This window comes from Anopheles nili, chromosome 3, assembly GCF_943737925.1.
Source record: "Anopheles nili chromosome 3, idAnoNiliSN_F5_01, whole genome shotgun sequence".
Lineage (NCBI taxonomy): Eukaryota > Metazoa > Arthropoda > Insecta > Diptera > Culicidae > Anopheles > Anopheles nili.
The window spans coordinates 61,841,558-61,867,771 of record NC_071292.1 but is presented as its reverse complement, the minus strand read 5'-3'; the positions used below and the strand labels follow the sequence as shown (position 1 = coordinate 61,867,771).

General features: G+C 50.1%; 1 protein-coding gene across 1 annotated transcript in view; it reads right to left on the bottom strand.

The window, feature by feature from the left end:
• Positions 1 to 19,083: 19,083 nt before the first annotated feature.
• Positions 19,084 to 26,214, bottom strand: part of LOC128724766 (sodium-coupled monocarboxylate transporter 1) — a 34,022-nt gene continuing 26,891 nt past the window's right edge. The window contains exons 9-11 of the mRNA XM_053818487.1: positions 24,463 to 24,610; positions 21,412 to 21,701; positions 19,084 to 19,738 (exon numbers count right to left, since the gene is read on the bottom strand). Of these exons, the coding sequence (XP_053674462.1) occupies positions 19,084 to 19,738; positions 21,412 to 21,701; positions 24,463 to 24,610 (1,093 nt within the window). The remainder of the gene's footprint in view (positions 19,739 to 21,411; positions 21,702 to 24,462; positions 24,611 to 26,214) is intronic.

Sequence of the window (26,214 nt, the reverse complement as noted above, 5' to 3'; positions counted from 1 at the left end):
CGCAATCACCGCAAACACGTCGCACCCACGTCACACACGACACCGTCACTTGGCGCGACCGTTGCCATCGCAATCACCCGTTTATGGTTTGTGTTTGAGCGCTCCAAACAAGACAATATTTTATTTGCTCACTTTCACACACCGATCGGAGCACCACCGAACGCAGTAGGCCTCGCTTTCGAAGCTTAACCGGGACCTGTTGGAGATGTTGGTGTGAGAGATTAAAATGGGGATCAAATCTTCTGGCTGGTTTTCCTCCACCAAACACGCTCGCTTCTGCGGTGCCAGAAGCAACAAAAAAAAAGAAGAACCGCGATGCTGATAACGATGTGTTTCCTGTGCTTCTTCCTGTGCACACACACCACCCCCTAGCGCATCAGCGTCAGTGACTTGCGGAATGTTGGAATTCAATTTCTTTGTTGCCCGACTGCGAGGAAAACCGAAAACGAAAAACGTGGAAACCCGCGGGTACGCGAGGGCTAAGTGAGAAGTTTTACCGCGCGCGCTCGAAGCAGCCGGAGTGTGGCAAAAGTCCACACGAATAAAAGTAAACGAAAAACAACTTAGAAAGCTTTCTTCTGCTTGCGCTTCTCGCCCAGCCCGGTCGTGGGCCGCTAAGCAGCCTCGCACCCCCCCTAGGGCAGCATGCGAACGCGGCGAACTCAAGCTGGCAATTCAAAGTTTACGATTATTGTAACTGAAAGCTCCCGCCCTGGGAAGGTGCCGGGGATGGTACACCGAGAATGGTGGATAAATTTCTTTCATCAGCACACGCCAAATGTGTTGCGCTTTCGCACACCGGATGGGAATTATTATTCCCGTCCGAAGTCGATCGAATGGTTTTGGTTGTTTTTTTTTTGGGGGGGGTGGGTGAGTGGCACAACAAAAAAAACGCAAGCAAAAACAGGCACAAAATGGCAAGCAGCACTCCGATATTCTTTTACTTTTATTTTGTTTTCCTTTTCAGTTCACAAGAAGGAAATTTCTTCATCTTGTGGGAGTGTGTGTGTTTTTTTTTTGCTTTCCTTAAGTTCCTTTCAATTTTCGTTTCGTTTTTTTTCACCCACTAACGATAATCCTGTTTCCAATGTCGATGGAGATGACGATGACGATGACGATGGCGATGATGGCGATGATGATGCTAACACCGGTTGGGTGATTGGAAGGCGAAAAGCTGATTCCCCGGCACGAGGGCTCGCTGACATTAAGCCCGAAAGCATTCGACTCCCGGTCACCGTCACCGACGGCTGGAAGCAAATCCAACTAGACGGAAAATGGTCCGTTTGCTTTCCGTCGCTTCCGTTTTACACTCGTTGTTTTTTTGTTCCCTTTTTTTCTGGTGTTGCTCCCGTTCGTCCGTGCCCACCCTTCATCGCACACGAAAGCGAGCGATATTTAGCATATAAATGGGTGACTAATTTACGATTATACCACGCTCACTGCGCGCCCGATTTCGTCGGATTTGTTCGCATCGTTCGCGAAACGCGTCCCGCTAACAGCAAAACCGGAAGCAACCCCCGCTGGTTGATTTGTTTCCCACCCACTGAAACACCTTTTCCGGTTTCAGCGCTCGCGAGGTCGGGTGCCACACTTAAGCCGGATTACAAACTTCCACCGTGCAGCGAGCGGTTTCCACTCGTCTTCGCAAACGCCACAACCCTCTTCGTACACGCGCGATTACTTCGCTTCACCACGGTGGAACTCGTCCGGTGGCTCAACCTACGCTCACGCCCTGGTTCGACGGAGTCACATCAAAATCGCCACCATCTGGATCACCACCCACCGGTGGTGGTCCGGTTGTTATTTTCGTGGAAAACATTACCGAACCGCGCCATCGTGCTACCGTTTTTTTAATCCTTCTGTGCCATTTTCGTTCCCCCTCCGAGACCCACCGGAGCAAAAACTGTCAATAAGGTATCGCGGCACCGTGGGTGGAGCAGATCGCGCTTAGTTCCGTGACCTGCCCACGGATGGAGGTCGTAGCATTTAATCGGATTGCAGCCCACTATCAGCCTCTCGCCAAGCGGCCACAAGAAACAGCTGGAGTTTGGTTCGTCAGCTGGAAGGACACCACTGAGACGGCGAGGACACACTCCGAACCAGCGTCATAATGGACTGACTTCGTCCTTCGAACATCCACGACAACCAAACGCACACAAACACACATTCAAGCTCACACATATGGGGTCTCAAGAGCCGGATCTTAGCCCGTCACTAACGGGCGCATCCCGTCACGTCACTTCGGGGAGGGATGGGCACGTATCCGTGCAAAATCGCTGGCCACGCGGGGATGCGTCACCATCACGACGAGGACGACGACGACAACGGCAGCAGCATTGACCTCGTTAGGGTGCCACCGCGACCGCCACCACGCGAGTGCCATCGATTTATCTTCGTTCCGGGCTTAATTTATCATAATATATGTGGGGGAGTGCATGTGATTCACTCGTCCTGCGAGGGACGTCCGTCACTGATTACGCGAAGGGTGAAGTAGAACGTGGTTTGTCACGCCGGAGATCATCATCATCAGCAGCAGCACGGAGATGGCGTACATCACGGCACAACACTCCCGAGCAGAGGGGTCGATGAAAATTCAAACGCACGAAACGGGTGCCGGAAAGAAGGATAAGAACGTACCACAAGGCTCGTATTCCACCGCTCCGTAGGTTCCGTGGATGCCTCACGCGTGGATGCCTAACCGGAAAAGAGGGTGCAAAAGTTCGAGCCCAGAACAGCACCACACAACCATAAGCCGCCCCAAAAACGCGGTACACCAACGATTCACGATCACGAGCTTCAACCGGCCGCCACGAGGTACCGCCGTTAACTGGCCAGCGTTAACGTCAGGGAGCGTCACGAGCGGGTTCGGGATTTTTCCACACCATTTTCGGCAACCCGGTGCGGCAGTGACGCCCGTTCGTGGTTTGCTGCTCGAAATTTACCACCCGCGACTGCTCGAATGCACGTGCCACCCAACACGCGCATGCTCGTGCTCGGTTCGTCGGTCGGAAAAGCCAACCCGAACCGCGGTTTCGTAGACTGCGGAACGGGCGCTCCCGATGAACAAATTGAGCTACCGTTCGATGGTGCTTTTCCACCGGACGTGTGAGATGGGGCCGTGTTTTTGCGCTCAGTTTCCGGGCGAAAACACAAACATCGGGTTGGTCGGGTTTTTTGGTCCCAGTCAGTGGCTCGGGGCTGGCACGAGATGCACGCGTCACAGTCGAAGAAGGCCATTCACGAAGGCTGAAGGATGACGGTGTTCTTCCCCCCAAAAAAAAAAAAGAAAAGAAAAATAAAAGGCTACCGGTGGAATCGATTCGGTGGTTGAAACGATGCGATGCCACTGGGAAGCAAAACTTGCGAGTTAGTTTTGCGAGGGCAGAAGCGATTCTTTGCAGTAGCTGCTCCCGCTTGGTGATTAATTCGAGTTCAACTTTCTCACTGCTTTCCAGACGCTCGCAGAAATGCACACAAAGTAATCGTGCAAGTAGGATCGAAAAAAATCGAATCATCCCTCTTCGTGTCACGTTTCTTTTTGTGCAGTTGGGACTGACTCGAGAGCACACATCCTGCATTCCTAATGCGCAAACTGAGGCCAACAAAATACCCCAATAAAAAAGGGAGCATACACGTGCCGAATGAATGGAGGGTCACAAGGGTTGCAAAAGCAAAAAATTGACCTTCCGTAAAGAGGTGGAGGCTTTAAGTACATCCGCTCATCATATTAACCCTTCGGCTATTGGCTTAAAGCTGTAGCATCTCAAGCGGGCTTGAAACTGACCCAGCTTCTATGTAACGGCTCGTTCGCTTTAACGGTTACGAGTCGGTTCGGTCGGTAGTTTTCCAGGCAATAACACGCGCCGCGCATAACTAGTGCTGCTTTCGAGGAGGGGGACGACGACATTGGGTGGCGAATGCGGGTGAAGTGAACCGTTAATCGATAGGGTTTTGATGAACTCCCGCACTCTCTGAAAGCGGGTCACCACTGACGGGACGCGTTATGGGTTGCAATTTAACGCAGTAGCCATTTCCCCAGAGCCAGCTGGCACGTGCAACACCCAAGGGTTGCTTGGATGGGTTTTTTCTTAGTTTGCAGTGAGTTGGAAAAAGCTCGCTGCTGAAGGAAAAACCGAAAGAAATTAAGATGTTAAAGAAAGCTCATTCGTTGATTAAAAAGCCACAAAGCAAGGCCATTAAGCGCGTCGGGTTAATCAAGATGAAGGGGTTCTTTACAACTTCGCGTCCATGATTTGCATGATAATCGAACTGGAACGGGCACCGTATGCTTTCATTCCACCATAAGCGTCGTATTTACTCACATGCCTCACACGCCAAACAATTCGCTAACCCCTCGCGAAAGTGTTCAACTTCACGCGATGTCGTTTCCGTATGGTTTCCCGGGGAGGACGGCCCGGGCGTGTTCGTGATTTTGGTTTCGGTTTTTCGCGGCTGTCGGGCTCAATTATATCGTACGTGTGAAATTGAGCAGCACACATACACACAAACACACAAAACGGCATTTATTAAAACCAACCAAATGCCTCCGACCACGGGGTGTCACGAAACCCACGGTCCCATTCACGGGCTGACACGCAATTTCAGCTCTCCACCAAAAGGGACCAGGCAAAACCTTCAGACCATATCCTGCTGCCGATTGCTACCTGCGTTGGGAAGGACCTAGAGAAGTGCTTTTCTTTTCTACTCACAGTTCAATCATCACACGCAGCGATAAAGCTAGACGCGGGTGATGAATGGAGCCGGAATGTTTTGGCAACCCGTAAATTACTGCGACCGATAATTATCTGCCCTTTCCAGTGGTGTGCAGCTTGCTATTGATCGGTTTCGGTGTATTTACTTATTCATAAGCACGTGCCATTTTTACGCCACTCAAACGCCTGAAGCCTCCAACCGTAATCGCGTTCTTACGCGATCTAATCTGCGCATTAGGAGTCACCCCGTGAATCCCCATTAATATCAATATCTCAGGGACAGGTGTAGGTGGTCTCACCTGACGGTGATGGTACGTTCCCTTTCGTGACGCACTCGTTTTGCGCATCCTTTAATTGGCAATTTTCTCACCGCTCCGGAAGTGCCACCCGAGAAATGGTGCCCACTGCACTGCACTACTGTGTGTACGCCAACCTGCGCCGGTTTGTGCTGTTGCCGATGCGAACTGACCCGGAAGCGACCGACCGAAGGTTTTCCACGCGCAAATGTCATGCATGTATAAATCAACGCTAATGTGACGTTTTAATGTCACTACACGCACCGTGGCACCGTGGCACTCGGGGAAAAGCGAAAAAGGGAGGCTTCAACCGGTCAAACCAAGCCTCCCAGTGGGGGGGGGGGGAAGTTTTCCCGGGAAAAGCGTCCCGGGAACCCCCATACCAACCGAAACGGCACAATGTTTGTGTTTTGCCGATTTTAGTTTCGTCCCGTCGTGCTGCTGACGGCCTCTCCATTCCAGGGATCGGTAAGCGAGTTGCCACTGAGCAGATCGCACCGTACAAACCCCTTTTCGGTGTGTCCTTCCTGGGACGCAGGGCGCAACCAGAAGCCCGCCACCGTTTGGCAAGCAATAATAATTAAATAAATATTTTATTGTGCAACATAAATAAATTCACCCGCACCAAACACGGGTTTCGGCAAACACCGTGGCCAACGGAATAGTTCCGGAACTGCCTCGCACACGACCAGCGGCCCTCTTCTGTCTTCAGTTCTTCCCACCAAGCGCCAGCCAGATTGAAGGGCGTGCTTTGGCAGGACATTGCGCAACCCAAGTCGAAGCCATGACGGCTGACTTCCGCTTCGTCAGGACGATCGACCGGCCACGGCACGGATACGATGTAACCCGGTTCCACGAATGGGCAAACAGGTTCCCGAGCACTTGTCGCTGGGTGGTTTACGCCTGTCGAAACGTAATTTACGAGCCCACCGGATGCGGGTGATGCATTCACGGAATTCGCGTTTTAATTCACGTAAACAGTGAGCATTTCTGGCGACTTGTTTTAGACGGACTTTTAATCTACAGTCAGGCAATTCACGCACCGATTAGAACTGATCGTTGATTGATCATTCGTGGAAAGGTCATGGGGTAATTTGTCCATTGCACGTCACAACGTGGGAAAATGCAACGACCGGTTTTGGTTCCACGTGCGGGAAAAGTCACTCCAATCGTCCGTCGGGTTATTCATGACTGCCTCCGAGAGAGGCCAACGGTCTGAAATCCCTGGACGCTACAAAAAAACCCATATTTCTTCGCTCCATATTTCTGGTACACCGAGCTCCCGAGCTCGAAAGCGAGCGTGCTAAAGTTTGACTCCAGGGAGAGCTCAACTGAATGGTGCACAATTTAGGGGAAAAACCGCAAGCGAACGAATTCACCCTCCCACTGGGAGGTAAATGCATCCCAGTTCGATGCACGCGGGCTTGCAAAGCACCGGTTTTATGATGGCCGTCCGGTGCATCGGTCCCATATTCCAACGGCATCATCGTTCATCATTCGTGCTCGGGGGTCCTTTTTGCAGAATGCCCGAGTCCACAGAGAGAATGTGCGAATGTATTTCGAAAGAAATGCTACATCCCTGCAGGGCGGCCGTGTCTCAGTTTCGTACGGCATTCAATCCAAACCAAACCGGCTGAATGTTGACCAATTACCGGCCGGCTGAACGTGTGAACGGGGCCACTTACTGACGGCCTGTAATGTGTGTGTGTGTGTGTGTGTGTGTGTGTGTGTGTGTAAAAGGACACCACGCGACGACGGTCATTTCGTTCGAGAACGGCTCAAAATTACGACCACTTCAAGCCGGCTTCGGTAACCCGGTTTTCCACGGTCGTGTCCCCATTTTCCAGTCCCCAGACCCGGCACCGGCGAGTGGCGTACTTTCTTTATCAAAGGAGACGCTCCTGCAGAAACGACCGCCCTCCCTCCCCCGGCTGGGGGGAACGCGAAGTGAGGCCAAAGGAGTATGCGCCTCGTAAATCATGCCTTTTCAACTAATTTTGAATTTTATCACACCTCGTAAATAAACTTCAACTACATTTTATCCGATCATAAACTTGGCAAGATGCACCCACCCACCTTTCAGCTCCTCCCGTCCCAAGGGAGGAGGGAGTGGGGTGGGGGGGTGGGAGGTGGAAAAAGGACGACCACGCGCGCGCTGAAAGGGTGCCGGTGAAAGTGTGTCCGCGCCATCGGAGAAGTTGCCAGACGGGCACTGGACAAAGTGCCGTTGCTACGGAACCGTCCAGTTGCCGACGGTGGTGTCCCGGAGGTGGAAGGAAAAGAAACCGGAGGCATCTCATGTGCCCTCGTCCCCCGGTGTGTCCCCTTCCGCTTGGACGTCCTCATCCTCGCGCCTCCAGCTTTCAACAAAGCACCAACTGACACTTAATTAAGCTTCGGCTCCGGGACCGCAAGGATTTCATTCCGGCGCGGTTTTACCGACAAGCGGATGGCGCACACATACACACACACACACATGCGCACACACACACGTGCGCAGATGGACACGGGAGGAGAAGCTCGCCTTATCGGGTCCTTTGCGAGTTGCCGAGGCCAGTCTTTTGACCGGTTCACTTTCTCTCCTTTTATAATGGAGCACCGCAACAGACACACACACGTACGCACACACACGCGGTTGCTTCCTGGCCAAGCGTTGCCAAGTTGCACATACACACAAACCCGGACCGGGCGATGTGAACGAAATGGGCTTAATGTTGTATAAGTTGCAGCAAGCGGCGCTTTTCCCACTGATCAAAGTGAGCCGAGACGGGATAATGCTGGTGCTGGAAGCAACATACAACGCAGGAACAGAAAGCAAAAAGCGCCAAGACGAGAATAATGATTTATGCTGCAAGATTTAGAGTCTTATGCATCGTTAGCTGTGTGTGTGAGTGTGTAAATGTGTTTTTTTTTCTTCCACTTTGCTTCGCCAGTTTTGTTTAAATCACTTCTTTCGGCACTTTGGTGCTTCATTTTCCAGCCGGATTTTACACTCCACAAGGATGCAGAGCCACACACACACACGCGCGCTCGCGCTAGCTAAAGCACTGGCTTGCGCTAAATCGCGACCGCCATTAAAATTCGGTTTCGACTGAGTGCAATCGAATTAGTGCCACGGGGCCGGGTGTTGTACCGGCCGCCGGGATGATTGAAGACGCCGGAAGCATTAGCGGCACGCCTCGGTGGCGTGGCCGTCGGCGTGATTTGTGGACCAAATTCCACCGCGACGGGATGCGCGAGCGCGTGAAAATTAGCACCCTTTTGTGGGGGTGGAAAGCTGGAGGAAAATCCCCGGGCGCAGCAGACGATGCGTCGCGTTGAAAATTTTGTAATTTTCAGATACCGTTCACGCCCGGTTGGGTCGGCTGTTTTTCCGTTGTTACGCCAAACTCTCTCTCTCTCTCGCTCTCCGCCCCCACCCCGTGTGCATGGGGAACTTTTGTCAAATCCCACCCCCTCCCATCACACCCAGCTTAAGCCCGTTCGTGTGCGTGTGCATGAGCTCACACACAAGCCCCTGCAAGCGAGGAAGTTCTCAACGACAATGGCGATGATGATGATGATGATGATGGCGGTGGGCTGGGCGTGATATACCACGCACTAGAGGGTGGTGTGGCGGTTTGGTCTTAGATTCAACCGTAGCTTCCGACTCTGGGAAGATAGATTACACATGTTCTACACTCATCGAGGTCCCCGGAGCGGTTTTCGGAGGACTTCCCTCGAGAGGATGGAAACTTGGTGGGACTTTTCGAGCGCGGGCATTGAATTTAATTACGAAATTAATCTCCATAACATTTTCTATTAAAAACCCTCGTCGCGTGCAACTCGCGCGGGAACTCGTGCCAGCCGGTTTAATCGGTTGCAAAACTGCGTGAGTGTCGAAGAACCGAGCGCAGTGCAGGAGGATTGGATTAGAAGTTTTCCCGACGTTGCCATGCGTTCGAGCGGGCTCTAATTCTACGCATGAAGGCTCGTGCACAGTGCTGGGACAATCTGTCTGCCTTTTGCCTATCTCTTATCGATGGTTACCGAGGAAAAAACTCCAAATGCTCCAAGCAATGGGCCTCGCGAGCAGCGCTCGAACGCGTAATTAACTTGCATAAAATTAATTTTCCAATAAATAAACAGTAAATTGAATTCGTGACCGCGAATGATGCCCGGGGATTCTTTTTTCTTTCCGCTGGTGTAAAAGAAGAAAAATAGCGAGCTCTAATTCCGGATATTTTTGGGGATTTTGGTCTACCGCCGGGTGGACGAGCAATTAATTTTCTTCCGACGGTTTAACCATCGTGAATAATTGATTCATGGCCCAAGGAATACCAGAACACACGAAAACGAGCCAGTCTATACGAGATGACGATAATTTATTTCCATCATCTAGCGGCAACGCTTGGAGAGAAAATGTTCACCACAGGGACTTTGGGGACATTTTTGTTTTATCTTACTAAAAAAACTCAAAACACTCATGGCCAGGGATTCGTGGCCTAATCGATAGCACGCAACGAGAATTTACATCAGTTTGCTAAGGCAAAAAAAATCAACCATGATTGACTTTTAATTAAAACCCGAATCACCGGGCAGTGGGCAAAAACGCTCGCGCTGCCAGGAAAACAAATCGACCATCATCAAACGAGAAATGAAATATTATCCAATTTGTTTCGCTCGAGGGCTCATTATTGGTCGTTATCAGTAAAAAATATGTATCGATCGGATAGCTGTTTGTTTTCGCAAAGAAGAAAAAAATCTAATCACATCCTGTAATTCTGTAACTTTACGCTTATATTTTCCCAAAGTACATTTTTATTTAAATTGTCATGAGTATGCTCCGGCGCAAAATAAGCGGTAGATTAAATTTGAGGCTCAAGTAGATTTTTTGCCACTTGACTTTAATCCGATCCCATTCGCTTCGTTGAGGTAAAGCAGTGGTCACTGAGCTCACGCAGCTCAGATATCCGTGGTTAATCCCGTCCCGGAGAGTAGAGAAAGAAAGAGATGAGCGAGCAAAAAAGGTCACTGACCGCAACACGATTCAACGCTGGCGCCAGGCCAGCAAGATAACTGCACTCTGAGTGTAGATCACCTCACACTATCACGCAAACACAACTGTATACAACACACGTCTCTGTTACGATAAGCCCCACCTCAGCGCTGTTGGTGAAGGACGCACGATCAAAACAGATCGCCTCGATCTTTCGCACTCACACAGGTGCACGGAATTAAGCGGATTAGACGGGCTACGGTTGAACGTCCTTGAGGTTGAAGTAATAGATTAGCGTCGTAGTTGAGTGAATGAAATCAGATGAATGAAAAAAAAAACACGTCAGTGATTCGCCTGATAGTATTTCATGTAAATTCAGCTTATAGTAAAACATGTTTCAACTCACATTTATCATACCAAATACATTCACTTTCGATCAGCTAACACATTTAAAAAAACCCATGATCATCAATTCTAAAGGCACGCCTGAAAGCTGCAGCGTGAGTATTTTGATCTCTTCACGTCAAAAGTAATCACTCAGATTAAACAGAGTAATGCGGCTGCTGAAGACTGCTCTCAAACCGGCGCCGGTTTCAACAGAAAACACATTACGGCACATTTCCAGCAACCGACCATCGGCTGATGAAATGAGACGTAAAGAGATCACCCCCGTCCAACCGTATCCAACCGGCGTCAATTTGATTTCCCGAGCAGGTTTGAGTGATTTCACATGCTGAAAAAAGGGGTAAAAGCCACAGACGCCGTCTTCAGAAGTCAGGAAGTCAAACCAACCGCTAAGGGCTTGTGGCGAAATGGGGGAAGAAAACTCGCCCCGGATGGAAAGTAAGCGAGCATAGGCGCAACCGGAAAGGATGCTCCTTTTCGGTCCAAGAAAAAAAACCCCCGCTTGTATTTCGGGGGAATCTCAGGCCAGGCAAGGCTACCAAATGCACTTACAAGGAACCACCCCCGTGTTCTTCACGTTAGAAAACGCCCCCGGTCTCTTCCCAGGCAGTAAACAATGGATTTCGCCCCTTTTCCGGTTGGAGTGTTTGCATGCTTTTAACCCACTTCACGCGCCCGAAAACATCAAACCCGGAGTGGAGCTTTAAGCCAGCCAGCCAACCGGCAGCCGTTTTTCCGTGGAACTCGTGAAAGGCTTCTATCTCCTGCCTCCTGCCTAATTCGTTCGTTTGTCTCGAACCGATCGGGCAAACCTGGTGGTAAAAGTTTTCCCGCTCGCGTTTGATCCGAACAAGGATTATGCGTCGAGGCGAGGCCTAAAAGCATCTTGAGCGCGATTCTTATTCCTCCCGACGTCCGTTGCGGGTGAAGATTGTATTCCATCTGGCCAAGGGAGAGATAAACAACTACCTCAGTGGAAAGCGGAATCAGTAGAAAGGAATTGTCCATTTATTAAAATGTTGAGCGTACACCATCGCCGAACAAATGGACGATGCGCTTTTCCACATTCTACACTTCGAAATGTAACTCGTTCGCAGGAAAAACGCTACCCCCGTCGATAGCGGGATAGGAATGCTTGTGATCTTCTGCGTGAGAGTCATCCACCCCCGCGATTGCGTTGTGGAACCACCCACGAAGCGCAGATGGGTGCATAAATTTCATTTCACATCCCATCAAACACCCAAACGAGTGCCGGGTGGAGAAAGCCTCAAGGACACGCAAGCATGAAACGATGTGTATCGACAATTACGTACCATCAAAGCTCAATGTTCCGTTAAAGACGGCAGGCATGAAGCTCTCGGCTGCAACGAAACTGGGTGAAGCGAGTTTAATTTATTCATATCATGAAGGCTATTCGTTTCCAGCAGCACCCCACGATGCAATTCACAAGCTCAATCGCAGTGAAGCGCTGTTAAAATCGCTCCGATTGGAGGGAAAGAAACGTCTAGAGCGAGCAAAAGCTCATTATTTTAATCGTTTTGTTTTGGTCGAGCAAATCGAGCAAAACGGGAAAGGAGTTGAACGTTGATTGTTGAAATACAGACACGGTTTATTCAAGTGGACCCAGGATGCAGACGAAAAAGTGCTTCTTGTGATTTGAAACATGATTTGGACGCTGGAGAATTTTCCTCCTTAAGCCTTTCCTGATGGCGATCACGATGGTGACCTTACACACGTGTCCTGTGACGTGAAACGAGTCAGCACTTCACCACGAAATGCGCCTCACACAGTGACACACATTCTTACCGAGTGGGGGCAGAGTGCTCCTTTCGATACGAGCCTTCCGGGACGAGCGTTGGTACTTGGAAACTTTCCTCAGCATTCCCAGCGTGAGGTGGCAAATGCTGCTGCTGCTGCTGCTGCTGCATCGTCCTGCCGAGTCAGTTGGTCGACGCGACGGTCGGTCGCTCTCATTAGCTATGCAAGTAATAAACGTGATCCTTTTCCTAATGACATCGTTATCAAATTCATAACAATACTTGACACGCCGTACGACCCGCAGCCACTGACGTTCCACCGCTGCCCGGGAAAGTTAAGTGCGCTTGGACATCGTTTGTGGAATCGGGCCACGGTTGCAACATTACGACAGTTTCCTCTCTCTCTCACACACACACACACATACTCGAGCGATGCGATGGTGCTGGACGTGGATTGGAAAATTCATGAACTTGTTGTGCCGGTGGCCTCTTCAGCACGGGAGCGTACAAATGGCTAACTCGCCGTCCGTTTTCCCGGCTCGAACGATGGAGCCTCGAAGATGCTCGATCATAATTGGGAGCGGCCTGGTGTGCGCGAAACAGCCACCTACCACAGGCAGGTGTCGATCTTGTTGCAACATTATTCCGAACTGCATCCGCGTGCCAACCGGTCCGACCGGATAATGACGGTGCAGTGTTTCCGACGCGGCGAACTGGCTGTCACGTCACCGGGTTGACCTTGTTTCTATTTGCATGAGGGGTTCTTTCAAAGGGGAGCAGGGCTTTGAGCGGAGTTCTCCACCCCCCCGAGGGGAGGCTTATCCTCGGCACGTTCTGCGCCACTAGGGACATCATTACGAAATAACGGATGTTGGGAAATCGTCACAATCGAAGTAGCACTTGATGAAACGCCTGCTTTGACACGTGTCACAAACGTCAAAATCGCTTCCGTAAACGCGCCTTCGGGCGTTGGAATGAAGCATGCTTCTTGCAAGCGGGCACTTGCAAGCGCAATGCAAATGTACACAGCAACACCAGTGGCGTCTTTTCCATCAGCAACGAGAACCAGCCGTGCCGTTATTTGTTCCGTCAGGCAAGATTAAAAGCGAATCCATCATATTTGGATATGTTCCTCCAACGCGGTGGTTGAAGAGTTTCCACCGAAAGAACTCGCCTCTAGCCAGTATCCATCGCTCACGGTGGGTTGTCCACGTGCATGCAACGTGTGGCCATCACAAGCATCCCTTCGCCTATCGCTACAACCGATGAAAGGGCTCCCCACGACCGGGTGCTAAAAACTTGAGCCACCGTTACCGATTTATGAAGCCCAAAGTTTCCTCCCTCGAAACCCTTCGGGCAGTTCTGAGCTGTTCTGAAGCTTCTGGCAATTTCGAATTCCACCGCCCGCAGCTGTGAGCGAATGGAGCCCTAAGGCCAACGTGCAGCATGAGATGGATGAGCGGTTCCCGCCGGTGTCGGCTTTATTTCAACAAAACTCGGCCCGGCCACCCCGTTCGGGGCTCGGGGTTTTAAACCAACCCACGGTCGGCTATGAAGATTTATGTTTGACTAACGATTTTCCCCGGCAAACATCGCAACCGACCCAGGAACGCACCCGGACCCGCCCGGCTGTCGAAGTTTGACGAGCGAAACTGAGCGAAGAAAGCTGATTTACAACTCGGTCATAAATCATGGAAATTATTTCAGCCAAACTCCAAGGTCCAACCCCGAAGGTCCTTGCCGGTTCGTAGAGGAAAAGCGAGAGAGAGAGAGAGAGAGAGAGAGCGAGAGAGAGGAGGGAAGTTGTTTTTCCGAAGGTTTATCCCTTTTCGTAACGAATGCATGCACTGTGGCCAAACCGGACTCTCGAACGGCGATGAAGACGTACGGTTTTTCAGCACTCGCCCGGAGTAGCGATATGAAGCAGCCAATATTATTCCACCCGGTATTGACACATCCCGGCCCCAGATTCCGTTGAACCACATGCTGAATGAGCTCCATTGTGCTCTAAAAACTCACTGCAACCACTATGCATTATTAAACTGTGGAAACATAATCCTCATCACATGTCGTTTAATCAAAACTATCGGCATGGAAGAGTTAAATCGAGGGGAAAAAACACGCTTCACCCCAAATCACACCAGAATTGATCCATTATGATCGCATAAAAAATGGCATATTTACAAATTGCGGTGGTTCGTGTGGAAATCCCGCCTACCTTGATTGTGGTTGGCTAACTCAAATTTCACTCGCTCACGCTGGGGGTGAAAATCGCATCGCAGCAGCCCGCTGGTGCGGGCATGACCAAAAAAAAAACCACCCACGCCAGCCACAATTCCGAAAAACCAAAATTCCACTCCCCATTATCGACAAATTGCTGAGCTAATATTTGCGCCGCGATTGTGATTAACAAATTCGACAATTCGAGCCGACGGCGCTAGCTGGTTTTGCTGGTGGAAAATTATTGCCACGATTCTAAAGCACCGAAAATAAAAAAAAAAACCCCCCGATCGCCGGTTGAACAAAACCGCCCGCGAGGATGAAATGAACAAACGAACAAACGCAAACAGGCTCGCGCTCGTTTTGTTCGAACCCCCAGTGGAGCCTTCAGTGCTGGGCGCTTCCCTTCGCTTCATTAATGTGCGTTCACATGTGGGTGGGTGGGTGGGCGAGTGGGCGTGGGTGCATCACAATCTAGTGACCAGTTGGTTGGGAAAACATTCCAACCAACAAAATAACCACCACCACCATCGTTGGAAGTGTGTTTTGTCCCATGCGATGACTCTTGCGGAGCACCAAATTATCACATTTTTACCACCAGCGTGCAGTGATGATGGGTGGCACTTCCTGTGTACCCCAGGAAAAGGACTCTCTCTCTCCCTCTCTCTCTTGCACTCTGCGTGCCACATGCCACGTCATAGTTAGCGAAATACCGCCATTTATACCGCTTGATGCCGCGGGTGCGCATTGCACTGATAGGAATTTTACTCTCACACCCACCCACGGAAAAACGACTTCCCATGTAGCTTGTTTTATGAACCCGGGAATGGTTTACTTTTTTCCTTCTCGTACAGGTGCACACGCATTCACACACGCGGCTAAATCAAGCGCCCCTTCGTAAATGGAAATGTCATAAATTTCCTGCACGCGAGTGCCATCCGACGCGACATCGCGACGCGAATGAAGAAAGCCCCGCGGAATGTTCGTTTCGCGCGCAATCAAATGTGGCCCGCGTTTGTTTGATTGATTTATTATAACGATCAACATTTACACCACCTTTTCCCAGGGTGCACACGGGCCGAGAGCTTAATTGATCGCGCATACACCCGGACCGGACACTCCGCGTGTGCGTGTTTGTCACTCTGTTGACGCGTGGCGTGATTGGCGAGGCGTACGACGCGATGGTGGCTAATAAAAATACCACCCTCTACCGTGTGGGTGTGATTGCAGCCATCCCTTTAATGACATTCCGTACCCTTCGAGAGCACGCGTTAACGACTGACGGCAGGAAAAAGCTCATAGTGTTTAATTAAATGAGAGATACACACACACACACAAAAAAGGCTATGGCTTTCTCGCTCGCACGTGATATTATACGACCCAATTTCCAGCGTCGGGTGTTTTTTCTTGCGCCTCAAACTTTGCATCGGACACGGTTTTCTGCACCTCGCGTTTGACGACACACTTTTTACGACTTTTTCACGGTGCAATAGTTTTATTATTTCTTCGCTCACCCCGTGCAGCCGTTTTTTTTTCTGTGGGCATGGTTGTTTTTTTTCTTGTTGTTCTTATTCGTTTGGCTTCATTCTTCCCCTCGTGGAACCACGCAAGGTGCGTCCTGTCGGAGGAAAGTTCGCCCAGCAGTGTTTCAATAAGGGCGGAAACTTTGCACCATTTTTACCCCCTTTTTTTTTTGCTTCCGCCCGATGGCACTCGCACAAGAAAGCGGCAACATTTGCTGCTCGACCAAAACTTTCCACCGGCCGTGACCTTCCCGCGCTCTGACGCATTCCGCGCTGGCTTTCGCTGAGTTTGGCCATCGTTGGTCGCGGGCTGGTCACGCGGGACAGAAGATGCCGGAGCCTTTCGGGTATCTGACTCGTGGTCGAAGAAAGAGCCATTTGTCGTCGGTTTTGGACTTTGTGTTTCGAAAACTTTATCGTTTCGTGAGCTCCCGCTGGGTGGTTGGAAAATTTCCACCCACATGCAGAACAGAACTAGCACCCGAGTAGTTGGAAGCTGCACGAGCTTGCACGTCAGCAAAGCGCCGTAACCGGAACCCTTTGGCGCTCGTGTTTCTTGCACATACGGTCCGGGTTTTGGGGGCCATTTCCACCCATTCCAAGCCGCTGACAGAAGCTGTCTCTTTACACAACTTGTCGTCCCTGCGGAGCGTTCGCACATCGCACGCCTCCCCCCCCAAAAGTGCATGTATTTAGATAAACAGTGCGGCATGTTTCTTTCGTCGTTGGGTGGAAGCAAGACAACAACAGCAACAAAAAAAAATAGAACCAAAAAACATGCATGCATCCCACCCACACGAAGCGGCTCGGGATGCAAAACGGTTGCATAAATGACGGCTCCTGGGATTCGGTGACAAAAATCTGCTTACAAATAAAGCCCGTAAATCCTGGTCTCGCCTGGCCGGTCCTGGCATGGCGTTTGGTTGCGTGGTGGGTGATAGGGAGCCGGAACCGCTTTGTTGAATTGTGGTTTTTCGGTGAGCCACTTGAGCCACGGTGCACGGCGACGATATTGTACGTTGGCCACGGCCCGTAAGATCTCCGTTTGTGTGGGAGTTCTTTCGGAAGGTGGGAAGCCCGAACAAAAGTTAATCTGCGGCGGTGAAGACGACGCAAATAAATTGTTATCAGATCCAATTTGGTAACAAATGCCAACTATGCACACGGCATGTCTTCTTTTTTGCTGCTTTTCTTTTTGCCAAAAAAGAGAGAGAGAGAACACACACACAGCAGATAAACATGAATCCAATTCTGTTTAATTTATTATAACCCATCTCCCGCCTGGTGCGTTTTAGTTGAGTCTTCTCGCAACGTTACAAGGTTGTGCTTTGTGTGTGCCCTCTAACGAAAGCAGTACTCGAGACAGCATATTTGCGATCCATCAAGATTGGTCCTGTCGGATGTCCTGTGAATGCCCATTGCCAAACTTAAGGAGACTTTCGCCAAATGCTTGCAGAAAAGCAGCCCCCCGGAGAGCCTTGAGCTGACATGCGACCGGTTTTAAGAAAACATTCGCTCTAATGACAAAGCCGAAACAATTGCAAACGTTAAACGCAAATGCGCTTACTTCCGCACCTGTGCGTCGGTTGATCGTTCGCTTTCAAGCGACAGTCCACCCACACAGGCTAATATCCGGGGCGGAATGCTCGCAACAACAAAAAAACAGCCACGCCGTTGTTATTAGCCCCAAAAGGCACCGATTCGTCCACTCGGGATGGGGTTGAGCCTCGAGCTTTGTGCTTTTTTTTCTTGTTTTTTTGCTACATTCGCAATCACACCGCCGATAAATAATGGAACGGAAATGATTGCCAATTGAGACCCGCCTGCCGGCATTAGTGTGATTGATTGCGCCCACATACAGCTGCGTGGCACGCAGCTAGGACAAATCGCACCCAATTGCCTGTCAGCGGGTTGTCAGTACGTCACAATAAATAAGTCACGCCGTTACGTCGCGGCAGTTAACCAGCGGCACAGTAATCCACACCACGGTCGCGCGAGATGATGAATTTAAATCGCTCTTATCGGGAAGAGCTTACGAGCAAGATAAATTGGAATGCCGTCATCGAACCGATTGCGAGGATTACGGCGAGGGATTTTGGGCCAGCGCCATGGGACGCGCCGATAATGCAAATCCCGGTGTCGAACCGCCCATAACCCAATCCGATCCGGTGATTAAACCATCGGCGCCCAGCATCCTTTTCGCTGACAACTTCCATCACGCGCCAAGCGCAGGACGATGAGTTTCGTTACATAAATGAGGAAAATGTTTAATTTTCAATTCCATCCCGGGGCCCGTATTCGATTCCGATTCCGCCATCACCACCGGATATTACCCGAAGACCGGCGGGAGCTTTTGGTTTCGGCTCGAGTGCATTTCTTTCAGTGCTTCGAGTGCTGCTTCTTCGCCGCCGCTACCACCAACGTATGCATGCTGCATGTGCGATTGGCATACGCTTTCCTTCCATTTCCCAACGGCGAACGGCTTAATTAAACGCTCAATCAGCCACCCGGTGGGTTGCCAATTCGAACGACCGAAACTAAATGCACCTAGCCGTTCAAAAAACAAATATCCGGCCTTGCCGGGCGCTTTATTTCCGCTCTAAGGCACTTTCAGCCTGCAATAAGCTATCGCTACCGTGCGCGCGCGCGCTACCTTCTTCGGTTTGCCGGCACGGATTCCTCCGTCCGGGCACAGATTCTCAATCTCCGTACCTCGCTGTACCTTGGCTCCTGCGTCTTGACTTTCTACTACCTAGTATAAACAAGCTTTCCGACACACGCGCCCGAGATAAATACCTGCACCCGGTGGTGTGTGTGTGTGTGCACCGTGAAGTATCTCAATATATAACTATTCCCTAGCGAATGTACATATTAACGGTGCCTCCCGGACGATTCATAACGCTTTCAAGCTGCGTCCTTCGCCCGCAAATGGCGATCCCGAACGAGCTTGCTAACTTAAACAAAACGGATGCACCGTTCAGCGATTGCGAGCCTCCCAGCTCCATCTCCAGGGCACGGTTTTCCCTACGATTGCGATGAAGCATTGATAAACGAATAACAAAAAAAAAAAAGGAATCCCGGAGTGCGATCGATCGGTGCGACCAATTCTTTTTTCCAGGCTTTCACTCCCCTCCGGGGGTGGGAATTTCTTTCGGAATGTGCCCCGGAAATGAAGAGTTTAGAAATTCATAATTAAAATCTTTCCCGTTCCACCCGCAGCGATGGGAGTGCCAAGTGGCTGGTTCCATTATTGGCCATCGCTTCACTCTCGGGTGCCGTTGGTTCCGATCCGGTCACCTGCGGCAGTGGTTCCCTCCGGTCCATCTCCTGGTCCGTGTACAACCCCAGCTCGGACGAGAGCGTCACTTGGTCGAGGGAAAACACGCTCGACATGCTGGAACCGATGCTTGCCTCGTTCGGTGAGACTTTCTGCGACTTGCCACCCGAAGGACTCAGCTTTACGGAGGTGCGCATCATCAGCGCCAACGGGGCCATCGACGCAACGCTTAGCTTCGGTTGCTTTTCATCCGTCGGTGGTATCGATTTCTCGCTACCCTGAGTGCCCATTCGCTGGTTGGTGTTTGGACACGGGAGTTCAGACTCGGTGGCAGGTTCACCGCAGCAAAGTCCGCGAGCGAACGAGTCCTCCTCGGTCAGGAAGGATATGATGATACCGAACAGCATCGTCAGCACCGTCCCGAGGCAGCTGTACCACATGTAGCTGATCCGGTACACGGGCGCGAACCACGAGGATGAGTCATCGGGTGAGTCGGTCTGTCTGAAGGATGTTTTCACGACGTCCCTACGCGATGGGGACGATTCTGGGGAACCATCTTCACCGGACAACCTGCGAAAGGTGGGAAAGGAGGTTTACAAAATTAATACCATGCGCTTAAGCCATGAATCACTCGCTGCTAGTTTGCTGGACCACGGCTGGTAGTTATGATTCAATCACGGATATTAAGATCATTCACTTTTCTTGAGGCAATCGGCGCTGGCGAGAGGAACCTCCATTGTGAATAGCTGCCATAGCCGCGTCTGCGATGAAGCCATTTCGTTTCCATCCACTGCCCAGGTCTCGATCATTCGAGCCAACGAGAAAAGCTCCGATAAGTATCGTCAAACAGCCGATTCCGTGCGAAAATATAGATACCGTGGTCGAATGGATTCCACGCTGTTTTTTTTCTCTCTCTCTCTTTCTCTCACTGTCTGTCTATCCCCACCGACGAAAGGACGGTAAACGATGGTAAAAATCGCTGCCAACCTCTCGACTTCCTTCTCACGGTGGCTACTAGACACGCTGGCACGCGCTCTACCGCCCCAGATCCGAGCACTATGGCACGAACTTTTTTCATCATCACCTCTACGTGACCGCATCGAATCGAACCGAGCCGGATTTTGCCCGCATTTTCCCCAAAAACCACCAACCCGCAGCAGCAGCAGCAGCAGCAGCAGCTTGCAACAGCAAAGCCGGCAGGAGACGAGAATACAAAAAAAAAACTATACCACTGCACACGAACGGCAAACTCCAACCGCGACACGCGAACGGTGCCGTCTTGTGCAGCCGTGGATTCCGTTTCGTGTTTACTCTCAATTAACTTTCGCTTGCCGCACACCTTGATCGTATTTCTTCTATCTTCCATTTGGCTTGGGGCTGGGACACCCGTGAGGGGCAACCGGGAAACGGATGCGCTCCGCTTTAAACACACACACACTTTCCTCCAGGGGAGCCAATCGAAAGTATGGAGTGAGCGCTTCGGAACGAGTTTTCAGCAAGATCGTTGAAAGTTCTCGCACCCGGAATGGAAAGGAAAGCTTTAGCGGATTTTTTTTTTCTCGCCTTCCCTCCTTACATTATTATTGCAACTCAAACGACGGTGAATGCAGCGCTTGGCACAACAGAAAAAGCGGTGGTTTTGTATGTAAATAAAAATGTAGCAACACCTCCTAGAAATTAGTTCATCCGTCCACCAACCTCATCAAGCTCATTGCGTTTAAAGCATTCTAAATGGAAAATTTCCGTGGCACCATTCCGGCGACCATTTACAGCTAGTGGCGCTTTCCACAGGAAAAACCCACAGACTCACAAATTCTAAAAATCAATTTAAATCTGCAACACCACCAGAAGGCTCGGATGCGCGCAAAAGTTTTAATTTGAGGCTTCCGTTCGAGCGCCCACGATCACCATCCGGTGGGTGTTCGAAAATGTTAGAAGGAAAAACACAAACACGCTCACACACGCTCCGACAAGATTAGCACCGAACCACTAATTGTTTTCGCAAAGTTTTTAACTAGCTTCTGTTGCGAAGCGCATGCACCGACCCAGCTGCACCGACCAGCTTGTGTTCCTCGCACGATTTCTGTCCGATCCGACTCGAGCAAGCACGCTGTCGTGAGCTGATTGATTTACGCTCAACCACTGGTGCACAAAACAAGCGATCGTAGTCGTGCAAGCATTTTAAAACAACACCAGCACAAACCTGTCTGCAGCTACTAGCCTTTTTTTTTTTTGAAACGTACCTGTAAAAATTGTTATCCAGTTCTTCGCCATTCCAACTCTTCTGAAGCGCGATTGTGAGAACGCTTCCCAGGGCTCCATCTTGGTCGGGATGATGCTGCAGCGCCATGAAAAGCCCTTCGCCACCGGACGGTTCCGTTTCGTACGCAAAGTCCTGCCGGTCCCAGGCAGCCGTAGCATTGCAGCCGTCCACCGAAGATGACAGTGGTGGTGGTTCTTCGTTGTTCACCTGCGCCAACACACCAATAACGACGACCAGCACGAGTGCGATGATGCCACCCAACATTGCGCCCTATTGTTGGGGAAGAAACAGAAGCACGAGAAAAATTAGAATATAAAGCAGAAACGCCCAACCACATTCCCGCATTGTTCCAGCATCCCATTAGCCTGAGTGTGCGTACTTGCTCTGTATTATTTTCCCGGCACAACATTGATTAGCTAATCGTTCACTCTGATTGAAAGGCTAGCACTCTACGGGAAAAATCGAATGACGATCGAGACGGCTCCCCCGTTTCAGGGTACATTTATTTTGTATCCGTACGAAAACGGCCATCAGGGTGCTGCGCGGTGCAATGCGATCGTTGGGATGAACTTTTTCCATGCGGTTAAACTTTTCCATTCTCCAAATAAACAAACCAATGCTATCTGACCAATTTGAGGGAAAACTTTGTCATGCGTCGGCGCAAGCGACGGTAGCGATGAGAACACCAGTTGAAATTGAAAACAGAAAACAAAGCAGGATGCACCAAAACCCAACCACAGGGGGGTTTTTAAGGATTTTTTGTTTTTTTGTTGTTGTTGTCCCTCTTTTGCAGTGATCGTGCACGCGGGTAAAGAGCGCTGATGGAGTGAATTAAATTATGCCGTTTGGAATTTGCTCCATCAATACGTTTAATTTATTTCAATTACATCATCCATTCCCACGCTGTTCTCGGTTAATCAACGTTTTCATTGCTATTATCATCAGCAAGCGTACCATTTATTGCTGTTTTTGTTATGCGAATGCGAAATTGCTTTACAATGCTCAGAAGCTATTGATTTGATCGTTTGTTTGATCGCGACAAAAAAAAACTACTGCAAAACTGTGAAACGATGTTTTCAGGCCAATGGCATATTTGCGAGCCACATCAATGAAAGCAGTTTATTGGATTTAGCTATTTTTCCCAGCTATTTTGCCCACCCAGTGGAATTAAATTTATCCCTAATCAATTGTTGCTAACAACAACAACAACCAAAGCCCTATAAGGTGCTCTTTAATGCCCACAGGACAATTTTGAAACCCTCAACGACTGTTGATGATGTTCTACAATAAACCATCAGGTGTGAAGTGAATTTGCAGACTTCAATTTGATTTCGAGTGCTACCTGCTAACATTCAACAGCAACCTTGCCATTCTCCTTCAGCTGATGATTTACAGAAATGCAACAGCGTTCATCAGCTCTTGAACGATGCAAAAAAGCTCCTCCGCAAGTCTTCGGTCGGGTGCTTACGCCACGACCACAGAAAACACAAACCTACACAAACATTCAGCGAAACCACGAGACGAAGCGTCGAGGCGTTAACGTGTGAATTCGCCCGTGTACACTCGCCAACGACTGCAAGCTCCGAACCCGTAATAAGCTCATCTTGTAGCGATTGAGCAAAAATGGAATATTAACAGGTAATCAAATTTTCATATTTTCAATTTCCACTCGCACACTCGACCGGTACGAGCTGGACCGAGGGGACACACACCGAGAGCGAGGCTGTGCTGCTAAAGGCACCGAATTACATCCGAACCGTCCGCATCTTTCATCCATCTTTACTGGTACCGTGCAGACGTTTACACGCTTTTTTTTTCTTGCTCTCTATTCTTCTCTCTCTCTCTCTCTCTCTCTCTCTTTCACTTCTCCAAACCCAATCTAGACGAAAAACGTCGACGATGTCTCATCATCTTTTAAGAGCCTCGAGAAGCGGCACCATTTCCTCGTCACCATTTACACCTCGACACCGATAATGATGCAAACGGAGACGTCTTGATCAACGGCATCAGCACCGCTCGGGTGATGATCTCCGTCCGCACAGGGACACCGCTCGAATCAACAACAAAACGCTCATCATTGTCATCATGCCCGGGGTCCCGAGGCGTGAGATTTAATGCCCTTCTATATCCAGCGGCGCCACACACGTCTGCCACGGTCCGTGAGCGGAACTCCAAACGCTCCGTTTGGCGCTGGGTGCCATCTTTGGCGGATTTGTTTGTGTGTGTGTATGTGTGGCGACATGTACGTGTGAACGGGCGTGTGAGTATCCGGAATCCGGAATCGGGGCACAATAAAAAGCTCATTTAACTTCACTTCAATGAGATTAATCGGATAAAGTGGAGTGTTTTTCGTTCGGCTTTCCACAGCAGGCACAGCCACTGTTTGTCGTCTAATCCCCCGGGGCGTAATCACTAGCGCACACAGTCCCATGTCGGCCGTGCAGGGACCAAGAAGCACCCATAATCATATTGCAGGAATTAGGCAAGCGACCCAACGCAAATGTTGGGTGACATTCCTGGCAAAAAGCGCTCAACGCTTCACGGTGTCATTGTTGTTAAACAACTTAAATTGAGTTCCAATTCAATTTCGCCGTCTCTCGGGCGTGAAAAGCATTCGTAAATGGTTGGCTAAGCCCCGCGCACACCCCATAGCCTTGGTGGGCTTTCCCAACCCTCCGCGGGGGAACGCTGTGAAACAATTTCCCTGCCCAACTCGCGAGCTAATTTTCATCCAGCGGGCTCATTACTTTTTGGTATAATTGTTTTTTTTTCCTCGCCCGCGCTTTCTAATGAAGCCTGGTTTTTGGAAACTCATTACGCAATCCAGAATGAGAGGCCCCGTAAAAAGTCATGTCACCAAATCGCCAGTTCGACCGAAACAAAAAAAAACAAAAATGAAACACTTCAAGCGACTTTCCACGCCCCGGAATTAGCCGCCCACACGCCCCAGCATCTTTTTACTTGCTTTCCAATGAAAGTTTGGACGGGAAGTTTTGAGTTGCGAAATGTATGGCGAATAAATTTCACTTACCTTGCCGTTGGCGCGCCGGAAAAATATTCCAAGACTGAACAACCCAAGCGTTACGCCACCGATCAGCCCGTTCAGCGTGAGCGTTGCCTGCAGGATGCCACCGAGCCGCTCGACGATGAACACCAGCCCGAACGAAACCAACCCGAAGCTGTGAAAGAAACCGGAAGAGAGTGCCAAAAATCGATGTTAATACAAAACAGACCGACAAAAGTTAGGCTGTAATACGTTAAGTGCTTGGATGCACTTCGAGGAGTGGATGCCGTGACAGGTGCACAGGATGTTCAATGCTCCATTCACTCTCCCTGGCCACAGCGTGGGTATTTTCAGACCCGCCTCGACGACGACGACGACGAGAAAGTACGTCGGGAAAAATGCATAAAACAAATCCACGACAAGGTGCATTGCGCATCGAAGGCGATGCAGAAGCTATCCGTTCGGCACTCTTTCAATAATTGGATTTGGCCCAACCTGCAATGCGTTCGCAATCCTTCGCAACCAATCATATTCATATATCTTTCAGGCTCGCAGAAATAGTGCCGCTTTACGGTTGAATGGATGAGCGTACAAATTCGATAGCATATTGCCAGACGAGAGTGTTGTTAGTTCCATATATTACCGTTTCTCGAGTAGCAGCACCAGCACCAGCAGTTGCTACTATTGCTACAGGAATGTACCGAATACCGAAAGCAACGGGCTCTGAAACGACGAAACGCTATGAAACATTGGCCTAAAATCGATGGGATCGTTCGTAAAGCACGCTCCCAACACACCCAAGGACCTCCACATTTCTGATAGTTGATATATTGCGTGACACTTCCAGGGAGCAATGGAAGGTTCACTCTTGCTGCGTATTTTCGAGGACACTTAAATTCGAAAGAAACACACACCATCTTCAAAACCGGATCAAAACCTTCCACCGTGGCGTGCGTACTTTCCGGCAATCCCATCCGAAGCCTACACATAAAGCTCCTGTTTGCCTAAATTTGCTCTATTACTCTTCTCGTCTTGCTTATGCGGCTAAGCAGGAGGAGCAAACGAACTCGCCTTCTCAAAACCACCCACCAAGCTCCAAGTGGAGCAAGTGAGCCAAAAAAAAAAACAAAGTTTCGGAGGTGAAAAAGGATACGCGCAGGACAAAAAATTGATTCTCGCAGGATTTTGCGCCGCCTTCTCGGGCCATGAAGCCTGAAATGCGGCCCAATTTTCATGAGCCGGCAGAGCTCAAGTACTTAATCCTGTGCAGTGGGAAAGAAAGTCAGAAAGACGAAAGCATCACTACAGCGCCACAGTTCTGCCGTAGTTCGTCGCATAAATCTCGGCGCAGGTTCCGGTTCTCGCCGGGCCGGTCTCGGGAACGCAACGAAAACAAACCACGCGGCCCATAGATCAACAAGCACTCTCGTTGTCGGGCACTTTACCGAGAAGCCGTGCGTTTAAATGTGTGCACATCGTGATATCGGGACGCGACCGCGCAGGAGCCACAACTTTTACCCCCGGCAAACTCCTGACAAGCCGTCGGGAATTTTTTTTTTTTGCTGCCCACGTGATCTCCTTCTCACTCTCATGCCACCTTCTCTACCAAAGGCAACGTTTCGCATGAAAAATCGTTACTAAATGTCAGTTGGCGAACGTGATAAAGTACCTGTTTTGCTTGCGAGTGCCACCGCAGCGTGCCAGGACGACGCGCAAGGATAGATCGACCAGCAGTAAGATTGTCCCGATGCGTGACACATCCGTTGCTTATCACATCGA